At 34.2% G+C, this 12,521-nt stretch overlaps 1 protein-coding gene across 1 annotated transcript; it reads left to right on the forward strand.

Annotated features, from left to right (window-relative positions):
* Positions 1-6,622: 6,622 nt before the first annotated feature.
* On the forward strand, positions 6,623-7,671 carry LOC127095865 (uncharacterized). Its single transcript, XM_051034497.1, has 4 exons — positions 6,623-6,790; positions 6,847-7,019; positions 7,102-7,208; positions 7,313-7,671. The coding sequence occupies exons 1-4, from the start codon at positions 6,623-6,625 to the stop codon at positions 7,669-7,671; spliced, it is 807 nt and encodes a 268-aa protein (XP_050890454.1).
* The last annotated feature ends 4,850 nt before the right edge of the window (positions 7,672-12,521 follow it).

Below are 12,521 nucleotides of genomic sequence, written 5' to 3' on the forward strand. Positions count from 1 at the left end.
AGACTGTGGCTGAGATGTTGACAGCTAGAACTAGTAGGAAGGCTGCTGTTGTAGGTCCTTCTAAATCATGGAGAAAAGTAGAGGTTCAGAAGAGGAAAATCAGAGAAAGCTCTGATTCTGAAGATGATGTCAAAGACGATGTCCCAGACATCTCACCTGCTAAAAGGAAAATTGTTAGAAAGTCTCCAGCTAAGGTTGCAGCTGTGCATTTGGACAATATTTCCTTCCATCTGGAAGATGGTGAAGCCAAGGATTCAGATGCCCATACCTCAAGTGAGAGGTCTAATTCTCAAGATCAATCTAGTGGCAGTTCTGAATCTGAAAGTGAAGAAGATGCTACCTCCTCATACTAAGTTGTGGTGATGGTCCCCCTGTTATGATGACATGTGTGTTGTTCTGGATGCTGTTATGACTGTTTTTGAAGCTTGGATGTTTTGTTTCTGTTGAAATGTTTGTATTTTGTGGCAGTCCTTACTGATGCCTTGATGTAATATTTGGGCTCTTAATGAGTTCCATGGATTTCTAATTATCTCAGCTATTACAGCTGTGTATAATTATGGTTTGTATCTCCTAGAATTTATGTCTTAAGTCACCTTTGGTCAATTTTGACTAAAAGGGGGGAGAAGTGATTATGTGGAGAGCTGCAGTTAAATATGTGGTTGTGGAGATCTGCAGTGTTGATGTAGCTAGCTAGGCTAAACAGATGACAACTGATGATGTTGAATAGAATGATGTTCTATGATGTTCTGCTCTGTGATGTTGGAGGAGATGTCTGATGTAAGATAGAATGATGTTTTGTTCTGTGATGTTGGAGGAGATGTCTGATGTAAGACAGAATGGTGTTCTGTTCTGAGATGTTGGAGGAGATGTCTGATGTTTTGTGCAAGCTTTGTGTTGTACAGGTGATGTTGAAGGAGATGTCAGAAGGAGGTTCTGTATGTTAACATGTTGAAGGAGATGTTAGAAGGAAATTCTGAATGTTAACATGTTAAAGGAGATGTCAGAAGGAAATTCTGAATGTTAACATGTTGAAGGAGATGTCAGAATGGGATTCTGAATGATGTTGTTGTTAAAGGAGATGTTTGTGTAGCATAAATTTAGGGGGAGAAGAAGCACCATTGTGCTTGTGTGTATTACTAGTAGCTATAGCTAGTAATTGTGTTTGCTTCTGCTGCTATTTAAACTGCTATTATGATGTTTAACTGCTGATGTGTTTTCTCTTGTGAACAAAATGGACAGATATATGTTTTAGCCAAAATTTGCCAAAGGGGAAGTTTGTTGGTTCTAAGTGTTGGCAGCAATTTTGGTAAAACAAAGAGTGTTCACAAGATGTTGCATGTGATGTCTTAACATCTGATATTATGTACCTGCGGGAGTTTAAAAAAAAACATAATTATGTAGGATTGTTTCAGAATGTCATACGCCATGTCATGGCATCTGATATTGTGTACCTGTTGGAGTTTAAGAAATATAATTATGCAGGATTGTTTCAGGATGTCATACACAATGTCATGGCATCTGATATGTTCGTACCTGCTGGAAATTATAAATGGAATTATGGAATTATGCAGGATTGTTCCAGGATGTCAGACCCGATGTCATGACATCCTGTACACAGAACATTCAGGGAAAATGTTATGTGTTTTGTGATTGCGCATTTAGTGGCAATCTATGTATGATTGAAGATCTGATTTGCAGGCGCATTCAATCATTGATTACAACCTGATTTACTTATTTTCCAAGGAGATCTAACCAGCTGTCATGAGAAGATTTAATTGGAAAATAGTTTTAGGGTTTTCAAGATGTCCAAGCCCAGCTGAAAGCTTCTATAAAAAGGGACTTGGAAAACCTGATAACACACACAACCAATATTGAGCGAAATATTGAGAGAGAGCTAGGGTTTGTGTCTTGTTTAGTCGTGAGACTTGTAAGCCATTCAAGTCATCCATAGATGATTGAATTGGTCTTATTTATGGTTGTAATTTGTCACTCAAAGCTTTTAAGCAAGAGTGTGTGTCTACTTGATCAAAGCTGTTAAGCACGATCAAGTGTGTGTTTACTTGATCAAAGTTGTTAAGCAAGATCAAGTGTGTGTCTACTTGATTGAAAATGTGAAGTAAAATCAAGTGTGTGTTATTGAAAAGTGTTTTCTTTTCACAAGGAATTGTTGTTTAAAATCACAGGTGTGATTGAAGGGAAGTGAGTGGGTTCTCATATCTAAGAGTGCTTAGGTAGAAGTCGCACGGATAAAGATTAGGTGAGAAAGACTGTAACTTGTTGAAGTGTACGGAGAGTCTTTGAACTGATTCTATTTTAGTGGATTTCCTTCCTGGCTTGGTAGCCCCCAGATGTAGGTGAGTTGGACCGAACTGGGTTAACAATTGCTTGTGTCTCTTGCATTACTATTCTTTATCTTTATCCTGTTTGTTTCACTCAAATATTAGTGTCATGACATTACCTTCGACATCTCATACCTGATATCAGAATTTCAAGTTGGAAGCTAGAATGATGCTCAGGAATAGAAAACTTCATATGATGATGTTCAATTGTTGATTTGTAACTAGTTTTTCTATTTGAAATTGGCAGTGTAGGAAAGCTACTTGAGGAAAAACAACGGTTCAAGTTTGGGGATGTGATGACACCCTATCGTTCCATGTTTTCAGTCGAAGAAACAAATCAAAATAAGTCAAAGATGGGAAAAAGTGAAGAATGAAGACCAAAGAAAGATGCAAAAATGACTAAGTATAAAGAAATAAGGACTTAGTGAAAATCTGATGGAAAAAAGAGCAAAAAAATGTGCAGCTATTGGAGTAATCACGCGGAGCATCGCACAACATTACACGCGTGGTAAAAGTTATCATGCGCATGATAGGTCCTATTCTGGGCCTATTCTGACGTGTTCTTAACTGATTTGACATCTATAAAAGGGAGTTTTGACATCTTTTCAAGGGTTCTATGATTTTTGACTGAAAGTGGCAGTAAAGAGGACTCAGAGGGCAATTTTGAGAGCATTGAAAGCCATTGGAGCCTGTTCTTCAAGTATTTTCAGATGTAACCATCATCTCATTGCTTGGTATTTGATTGTATCATTATGAGTAACTAAACATCTCTAAGTTAGATTTTATTTGATGAACCTATTTTGAACCTGTTGGGACATATATTTAATTTGTCATTGCATGAATAATTGGAGTTATATTTCTATTCAATTGCTTATTTTGCTTAATGCTTTTTATGTGAGATACTCTTCTAATATGATCTTGGACACATAAGGAATACTGGCCATTAGTCTATATGTTGGAACTAGGGAAATTATTGTACTTACGTTGGTCGAATAGGGATATGAGAGTGGCATTTTAATTAACATTCTATTGCATCGTCTAATTTCACTTACGCTGGTTGAATAGGGATATGAGAACCTGAGTAGGAATTAGTAAGCTATACACCAAGGGATTTGGTATAGTGGTTATCTTAATTCCCTGTGGAAATATAACGACTTTCTCATTCATGTAATGCATTAAACATCAACAAGGGAGAAATAAGAGATTATATACAAAACTTGACTGCTTTCGTATTATTCCAGAACAACTTTTATTGTTCGCATCGAAACTCGAAAAAAAACTCATTTGTTACTTTTTATACTTGTACAACTATTGTTTTGTTAAATAGCAATCCCTGTGGAATCAATATCTTTTTATTATTGCGACACTACCGCTACACTTGTCGATAAGTCATAAACACCCCAAACTCGATTAGTTGATTTAGTTGAATTGTTTATGTATTTATTTAGTTATTAGGTGTTTTAATTAAAATAAATTATGTGATTATATATGTTGTTGGGGTGTAATGATATTGGTTGTGTGTAGTGAGAATATGGGTGATTGGTAGAATAATTGACAATAACTAGAATATTACTATTTTTTTAATTAATTATATTTAATATTAGAAATAAAAATAGAAATTGGTGGCTTTATATTAGAAATTATTTATTAATTAAAATTAGAGAGAAAATATGAGTTAGTATAGGAATAAGGGGAAATGAGAAGATTTGAAGAATAAGTTGGGGGTAGTAAGGGAAATACCTAAATGGACTAATTAGGTTTTACTTTTAAATAAAGAAGTGTGCAAATTTGGAGAAGTTTATAGTACGTGAAAAATAGGAGTTGGAGATAAAGTGAGAAGACTCTGTCTAGGGCTTAAGGAGGGAAGAAACAATTTATAATTAGAGATCTTGCTGCTGGAAAATCTAAGGTAAGAGGGGGAATTGCTCTTGTATGAGTGTATTGAATGATGGGGGTAGAGAGGGATCCTCATCCTCCTCTAGGTTTTCATTCTCCATTGTTGTGTTTGAAAAACTTGGTTTATGATTATGAACATTTGATGGTTCTTGTTGTGAATTGATTATGTGTTGTTATTATCGAGTGTATGTTGTGGAATTAATGAATTCTATCTAAATAATTATTATCATAAGATTGATGTGTTACATTAGTGATGATGAACATGAGATAGTTCTCATAGTAAAATATTTGTTGATGTAGAGATTGGTGAAAATTGCATGTTATTTGGTGTATATGATGTGGTAATAGTAGATATTTGATGTATATAGTTAGATTTTCGAATTAAGTTGTTTAGGTATATTAGGGCATGTTTGAAGGGTGTTTAAAAGTGATTTAAAACTTCCAAAACAGGGAATTTTTAGAAAAGTTGCAGTGACAAATTGATTGGCCCTAGGAAGTAATCGATTGGTTCCCTTTTAAAACAAAAAAAAATTGGTAGAAGCACTGGAACAATCTATTGGTCTTCCAAAGCAATCAATTGGTCCCTTAAAAAATTTGGAAAAAAAACAGAGACAGAGAGTTGAGGACAATCAATTGGTCCTCCGTGTCAATTGATTGGTCTGTTACAACAATTGATTTGTTCACTTGTTGTTTTAACCATAACTTGAGCTACATGACTCGAATCGAGGCGCGGTTTGAAGTGTTGGAAAGATAACATGTTAGACTACCCTATGGTGAGGTCTGAGGAGGCTAATTGTATATGTATGATTAGTAATGATGAATTAATTAATTATAAGGAAGATTAATTCTTGTTGAGGTGTTCGTTATTTAATCTATGTACTATTTGTGTATGATATTATTAAGGACATGATATGCACTTATGAATAATGATAATTTGGTGATATTATGTGTCTGAATGTATGCCTATTGGAATTGTTGAATTGACATTAGTGGTAGTGTGCACGGTCAGATGGAGGGCTTCTTGTGCATATGTTTGTTTGCATGTCATTGTTGAAACTCATATATCATGGTGTACGAACTTAAGTTCAAAATTGGTGTGCTCTGGTCCGATGATGTGGATTTAGGAGCGAGTACCTAATTACAATGGAAATTAGTGAAGCGTTACTATATGGTGATTAGTAGTGATTTTGGTGTACTTTTGTCCAATAATGTGGATTCATGAGCGATATGGTTTTGTTTTTATCCATGAATGGTACCACGTGCATAATGAGTCAGTTGTGGAGTACATTGCATGCATGTTTGAATATGTAATTGATTGTTCATGATGTTATTGAATGGTTAAAAATCCTTGATGTAATTAATGAATTGTTGTGAATAGCGTGTATAACTGATAATTATATGATTATCATACCCTTTATTTATTTTACATCGGTAACATATTTTGAGTGTATTCTCACCCCCTTTTGTTTAGTTGTAGTTTTTGCGCTCCTATGGAGTCTAGGCGAACATGTTAAGGAGGTAGAGGACGCCTTCAATGCTTCTTTAGTTTATTATTCATTCGGGTCTTAGTGGAGTCGCTCTGATATGTAACATTTGGAGAACGAAATGTTTTTTTGTTTTATTTCCTGTTTTTTTTATGCTATTTCAAATTTGTTAAATCAAATTGGGTATTTTTATGATTTGATGAGATTATGATGACAAACATAATTGTTTTTCACTGCGTATTTCAAAAGACTATTTGGTTTTGTGTTTGTTTTGATCGATGGATCACGAATAACGCTCTAATTATGGAGTTTATTTGTCGTATTATCGTAAGTTTTGTCGAGTCGAGAATTATGGTGTTACATATTAGTATCAGAGCAGCTCGGTCCTTCCGGCCAGTTTTTTCACATGTTATTTGTTCCCTTGTATGCGACAAGTGTGTGAACATTGTCGATGCATTATTTCTTCTAATGTATGTTTGATGGTGTGCATAATGGCTATTAGAAACGAGCAAGCAATTACTGATGCGTTGAAGGCAATGGCTCAGGCATTGCAGGGTCAACAAAATCGGACCGGTGATGAGTTCCGTGAGTTGGGAAAATTTAAGAGAAACAATCTTCTGACGTTCAAGGGAAGATATGATCCGGAGGGTTCACATGCATAACTCAAAGAGATTGAGAAGATTTTTTGAGTGATGACTTGCACTGAAGTTCAGAAGGTGCAGTTTGGTACTCATATGTTGTAAGAAGAGGCTGAAGATTGGTAGGATAACATGCTTCAGAGACCGAAAGTTGTTGGTACTGAGGTAACTTGCCTGTGTTCATGACTCATTTTTTTATAAGTATTTTTCAGATGACGTGCGCAGTAAGAAGGAGATAAAGTTCCTCGAACTAAAGTAGAGAAATATGACTATTGCGGAGTATGCTACTAAGTTCGAAGAATTGGTGAAATTTTGTCCATACTACAATGGTGCGGATGCTGAGGGGTCGAAGTGCATCAAGTTCGAAAGTGGACTGCATGCTGAGATCAAGCAAGGTATTGGTCATCAAAATATTCGTCGAGTTCCTATGCTAGTGAATAAGTGTAGGATATATGATGAGGATATCATGGCTCATTCTGCTCATTATAGGAGATTAGTGAGAAGAAAGGGAAGAATCAGTATAGTGATCCAATTGATAAAGGGAAGCATAAGGCTTCAGATGAGGAAAATCCAAGTGGGGGAGAGACTCTCGTTTCTATCAAGTGTTTCAAGTGTGGAGAGTCGGGCCACCGTGAAAATGAATGCAATAATAAAGTTCTGAGGTGCTTTAAATGTGGACAGAAGGGTCACACTGTTGAAAATTGCAAGAGTGATGGACCTACTTGTTATAATTGTGGCGAACAGGGGTCACATTAGCACTCACTGCCAAAAACTAGAGAATGTTCAGTCCGGGGGAAAAGTTTTTGCTTTGTATGGATCAGAGACTACTAGCTCAAAAATATTGATTAGAGGTACGTGTTTTATTAATAAAATTCCATTGATTGCTATTATTGACATAGATGAAATACATTCTTTTGTTTCGCTTGATTGTGCTGAGAGATTGTGTTTAAAGTAGTCTTCTATGGTTGGGAGTATGATTGTCGATACACTAACTCTAGGTCCGTTAACCACTTTGTTGGTTTGTTGAATTGTCCGCAAAGCATTTATGGTAAGATTTTTGGGATGGACTTAGTATGTCTATCGTTGAATAAACTCGATGTTATCATTGGAATAAGCTGGTTGGAGTTCAACCATGTGCATATCAACTGTTTCAATAAGTCAGTGTCATTTCAAGAGTTCGATGTAAGCGACGAGTTATTTGTGTCTGCCAAGCAAGTAGATGAATTCGTGAGGGATGATGCTGAGGTATTTATGATATTAGCTTCTATGAAGGCTGAAAGTAAAGCGGAAATTGATGAGTTACCTGTGGTGTGAGACTTTCTAGAAGTGTTTCCAGATGATATCAATAATTTTCCGCCATAGGGCAAGGTAATTTTCCTATAGACTTAGTACCTGGTACTAGTCCTATGTCAATGCCTCCTTATAGAATATCTGCTTCAGAGTTAGGGGAGTTGAAGACGCAGTTAGAAGAGTTGCTTGAAAAGAAGTTTGTTTGACCGAGTGTTTCGCCGTGGGGAGCGCAAGCCATTGGGGAGCACAAGATTGAGAAGACGTTTGTTGTCCATGAATGGAATTGCATGCATAATGAGTCAGTTTTGGAGTACATTGCATACATGTTTGCATATGTAGTTGATTGTTCATGATGTTATTGATTGGTTGAGAATACTAATAAGTGCCCAAAGAAGAATACTAGAATATAGAATTTTGGCACTTATAGGACTAACGAGATACGAATTCATGTCATTTCCAATGTTTTATTAAGAATATGAAGTTAGGTAAGAGAATGGTTGCTTTTTGGTTAATTGTTATGAATGTATGCAGGAAGGAGCACCCAAATCAAGTCTAAACATCAAAACAACAAAATTGGCATGCTACAAGCTCGCTGCAACGCAGAACAACCAATAAGAGAGGCAAAACACGGGCGCTACAACCTTGCTGCAACATGCTTCAGAAAGCCTGATCCATCAATTTTCCAGTGAGGTCGTGCTGCCAGCATGCTTGTAGCACAAGTGCGCTGCATCACAAATTTTTGCATAAAGAACAAGTGCGCTACAACACAACTTTTTTAGCAGAGCGCAAGTCGGCCACAACACACCTTTTTGCACAGAGCGCAAGTGCAATACATCACAACTTTTTACACAGAGCGCAAGTGCGCTGCTATATAAGTTTTTGCGCAGAGAGCACTAAGGCGGCTTAAGTCCAAAGGCGGTTTCAGAGCTCTTCACAGTTAAGCAATTGGGTGCGCTGCAACACAGTTTTTGGTGCTGTAGCGCGGTCATGATACTTTGTAAAAATTATAAATAGCAGCCAAGTCATTCCAGTAGGTATCTTTTGTTCAGTCTTGAAACACACCAATAAAATAGAAACAGAAGCAGAGTGGAAGGGAGAAAGGAGCTGGATACACATCAGATTGTCGGGAAATCGCATTTGATGCTCATTTATTTCCAATCCTTCTTTTTTTGTATCAAGCTACCACGACAATGGCTATCTAAACTCATCCTCTTGTTGGGATTGGAAAGAATATACCGTAACCGTATGTATATTGATTATGCTTTTAATATAATCTTGTTATTCATCATTATCGATTCTATCTTTGTTGTATTGATTAAACCTTTGGATGAAAATTGTGATTGAGAAATACATTCAGATCTTGATTTAAGATAAGAATCGGTTAAACACTAATTACTAGACATAGAATTATGGTTTAATATTCACAAACAAATATCAGTTCTTAATGCGATCATATTGTTTAATAAATTGAGAAATCATCGATTAAACAAACCAGTTGAAATCTCAATAATCGTGTAGACATACGTGTTATTGTGTGTGGTATGTGAAGATAAGAATACATATCAAGTTTATGCAAAAGTAATTAGTAATATACATATCGATAGAGGAAATCCAATCCCGACAAGCTTTCGTATCAGTGAACTTTAATTTATTCAATTCCGTTTTATTTTACATTTTGTTTTACTTTAATCAAACCATTATGTGAACTTTAACTTCAAACAATATCAATTGTCGAACCGTTGGTAATATCGCACCAGTCTATATGGATACCATACAAACAATACTTACTTTTGATATATTGAACATCAAATACTTGATGTAATTATTGAATTGTTGTGAATAGCATATATACCTGATGATTATATGATTATCCTACCATTGCTTTATTTTACATCGGTAATATATTTTAAGTGTATTCTCATCCTTTTTGTTTGTTTGTGGTGTCTGTGTTCCTGTGGAGTACATGTGAACATGCTAAAGAGTAGTTGTTTGAGGTAGATGACGACTTCAATGCCTCCTTAGTTGCTCATTCATTCAGGTCTTAATCGAGTCGCTATGATATTTAACATTGTGGGAACAAGTTGTTCTTTGTTTTATTTCAATTTTTTATGCTATTTCAAAATTGTTAAACCATTTTGGGTATCTTTTACAATTTGATGAGATTATGATATCAAACATAATTGTTTTCCGCTGCGTATTTCAAAAGACTACTTTGTTTTGTTTTTGTTTTGATCGGTGGATCACGAGTAACACTCTAATTATGGAGTTTATTTAACGTATTGTCGTAAGTTATGTCAAGTCAAAAATTAGAGTGTTACAATAATTAAAGAGCAACAGGTGCTAAGGGATGTCAACCCAAGGACCAAGCCTACATAAACCAATCCAATCTAAAATGCAATTCGAAACATCTATTACTACAGAACAATAAAGAAATCAGTGACAATGATTTTCCTCTTGGCCAAAACATAGGGGACAAACGAGTCTATGCACACTTGAAAAAACTCCCTATTTAGCCAACTTGTCTCTTGTTTTGAGCCTTTTTAGGACGAGTCTCCAAACAAATACTTGAATATTACTTGTAATGTTTAATTTCCAAATACAGAATATTGAGCAAATTGTTAAGCTCCTGCTCAGAAGCATCTAATTATGGAGTTTATTTGTCGTATTATCATAAGTTATGTCGAGTCAGGAATTAGGGTGTTACAATATTCAAAGAACAACATAAATGATATCAACACAAGGACTGAGCCTTCACAAACCAGTCAAGTCTAAAATGCAATACCAAACATCTATTACAATAAAGAAACAAGCGACAATGGTTTTCCTCTTGGCCAAAACATAGCGGACAAACGACGCTATGCACATCTAAACAAACTCCCTGCTTAACCAACTCGTCTCTTATTTGAAGTTTTTTAGGACGAGTCTCTAACAAACACTTGGATATTACTTATAACGTTTGATTTCCAAATACAATTCGGAGTTAACTTCGATTGAATATCCGATCGGTAACCGTTACTCAGCAGATAACTTAACTGAACAAATGCAAGAATAACCAATAGCATTGCACCACCACATGAACTTATTCGGTGAATCCGGATTGAGCGAGATACCGCACATAATATTGAGCAAATTGTTAAGCTCCTGCCTAGAAGCATCTAATAGTTGAATGCAAAATTCCATTCCCAGTCACCATTATGCCATGATCCTGCATCTTCAGTTTTTGCTCTTGGCTTCTGCAAATTATCAAACAAAATAGAAAAAAAACACATTAGGAGAGTCAGCCTCAATCCAACAGTGTCTCCCAAAAGTCTATAACAGCACCACAACTTGGCCTCTAACTAATCCAACCACACATAACAAATAACAATTATTATTTGAGGAAAATTGAAATGAAAAAGCAAGTTATAATTGCTAGAAAGAAATAAAAGAAAATAAAAGATGTGTGTATGCATAATGTTAATGAACACATTCTACCATTTTTGACAAATAATCCACTTTGACTAGCTTTTGTTCAGAAAAAGTTAAACATTGAACCACGAGGGCAATCATAACACACCTTGCATAGAATAAGAAAAGTTAATTTAATTATTCACATATAAAAAGAATATCAAGTATACAAAAAATCATATTGGTCTAAGACTCTACTAACGTGAGTTATGTCTAGCTTGACTTTGCACTGTTGCTAACAACTTAAATTACGGTAAAAAGCAATCATGATAAAGTGCTATTAGTGCATTTTCTTTGGGAGGGATTCATAGTTTCTCAAAGCTTTTAAACAAAAGAAATGATTAAAAGTGTATATCTTTGGATTTTCTTTTAAGATAAATATATTAATAATGTTTGATAAAAAAATTTATTATACATTACTACATATCTTATGGTCTTATTATTAATGTATACTATAAAAATGTATTAAGAAATATTATTAAAGTATGATTAAATTTAAATAACAAATGAAATGAAATTATGCCATATTATTATAATTTAATTTAGTTCAAACTACCTTTATTAACATGTTATCATAACCTCAATAACATTTCTTAATAAAATGGAACCTATTTTATGAAATTATCATGTAAAAATGTTATTTATAAGACCTAATTCAACTGATAAATAATACTATTGTTACATTAAACATTTTTATTCATATATTAATTTGAAATAATGTGTATGTGTATGTGAGAATCAGTGATGACCGATGATTCTTATTTTATCTTAGGGTTTAAAAATAATAATAAGTTTTATATTATTATTTTTAAATCTTTAAATAATAATAAAAATTTAAAATATAATGAGTTCTAAATATAAAAGAAAAGTAATGAATTTTTATTGTTATTCTTTATTTAAATATTAATTCATCTCATGATCCACAATTTAATTATTTTAAGTTGAACTATACTCAATACTAAAAATATCACTAAGTAAACGAGATCCATGACTGTAAAAGATCATAAAAATGGAATGGAATATGATTTTAAAAGGTGTGTGCTTAAAAGCTTGACCCATAGTTCTCTATATAGTTTGAAAATATGAATTCAAACTTTTTCTTTAATTAATAATTAAATTTTATATAGTGCCTGTCATCTTAATCTAATTACAATCTATTTTTATAAAAAAAATTCTATAGACATTTAAAGATACATACTATTAAGAAATTAAGAGTATATATGAAACTTCATTTTTAGAAAACACTGTATAATTTAGAAACTAAAAAATGTACAGTGTACCATTGATATATGTATGGTCCATGTCTTAAGAGAATCTTTGTCTGTCAAAATATGGCCACCAATAGAATGTTAAGGGTTGACAAGGAAAACAATAGGTGACAGATTCATCATCCATTTACAACTTTTTTTTTGGTTTATTTCTTAAAC

Source organism: Lathyrus oleraceus, chromosome 6, assembly GCF_024323335.1.
Source record: "Lathyrus oleraceus cultivar Zhongwan6 chromosome 6, CAAS_Psat_ZW6_1.0, whole genome shotgun sequence".
Taxonomy (NCBI): domain Eukaryota; kingdom Viridiplantae; phylum Streptophyta; class Magnoliopsida; order Fabales; family Fabaceae; genus Lathyrus; species Lathyrus oleraceus.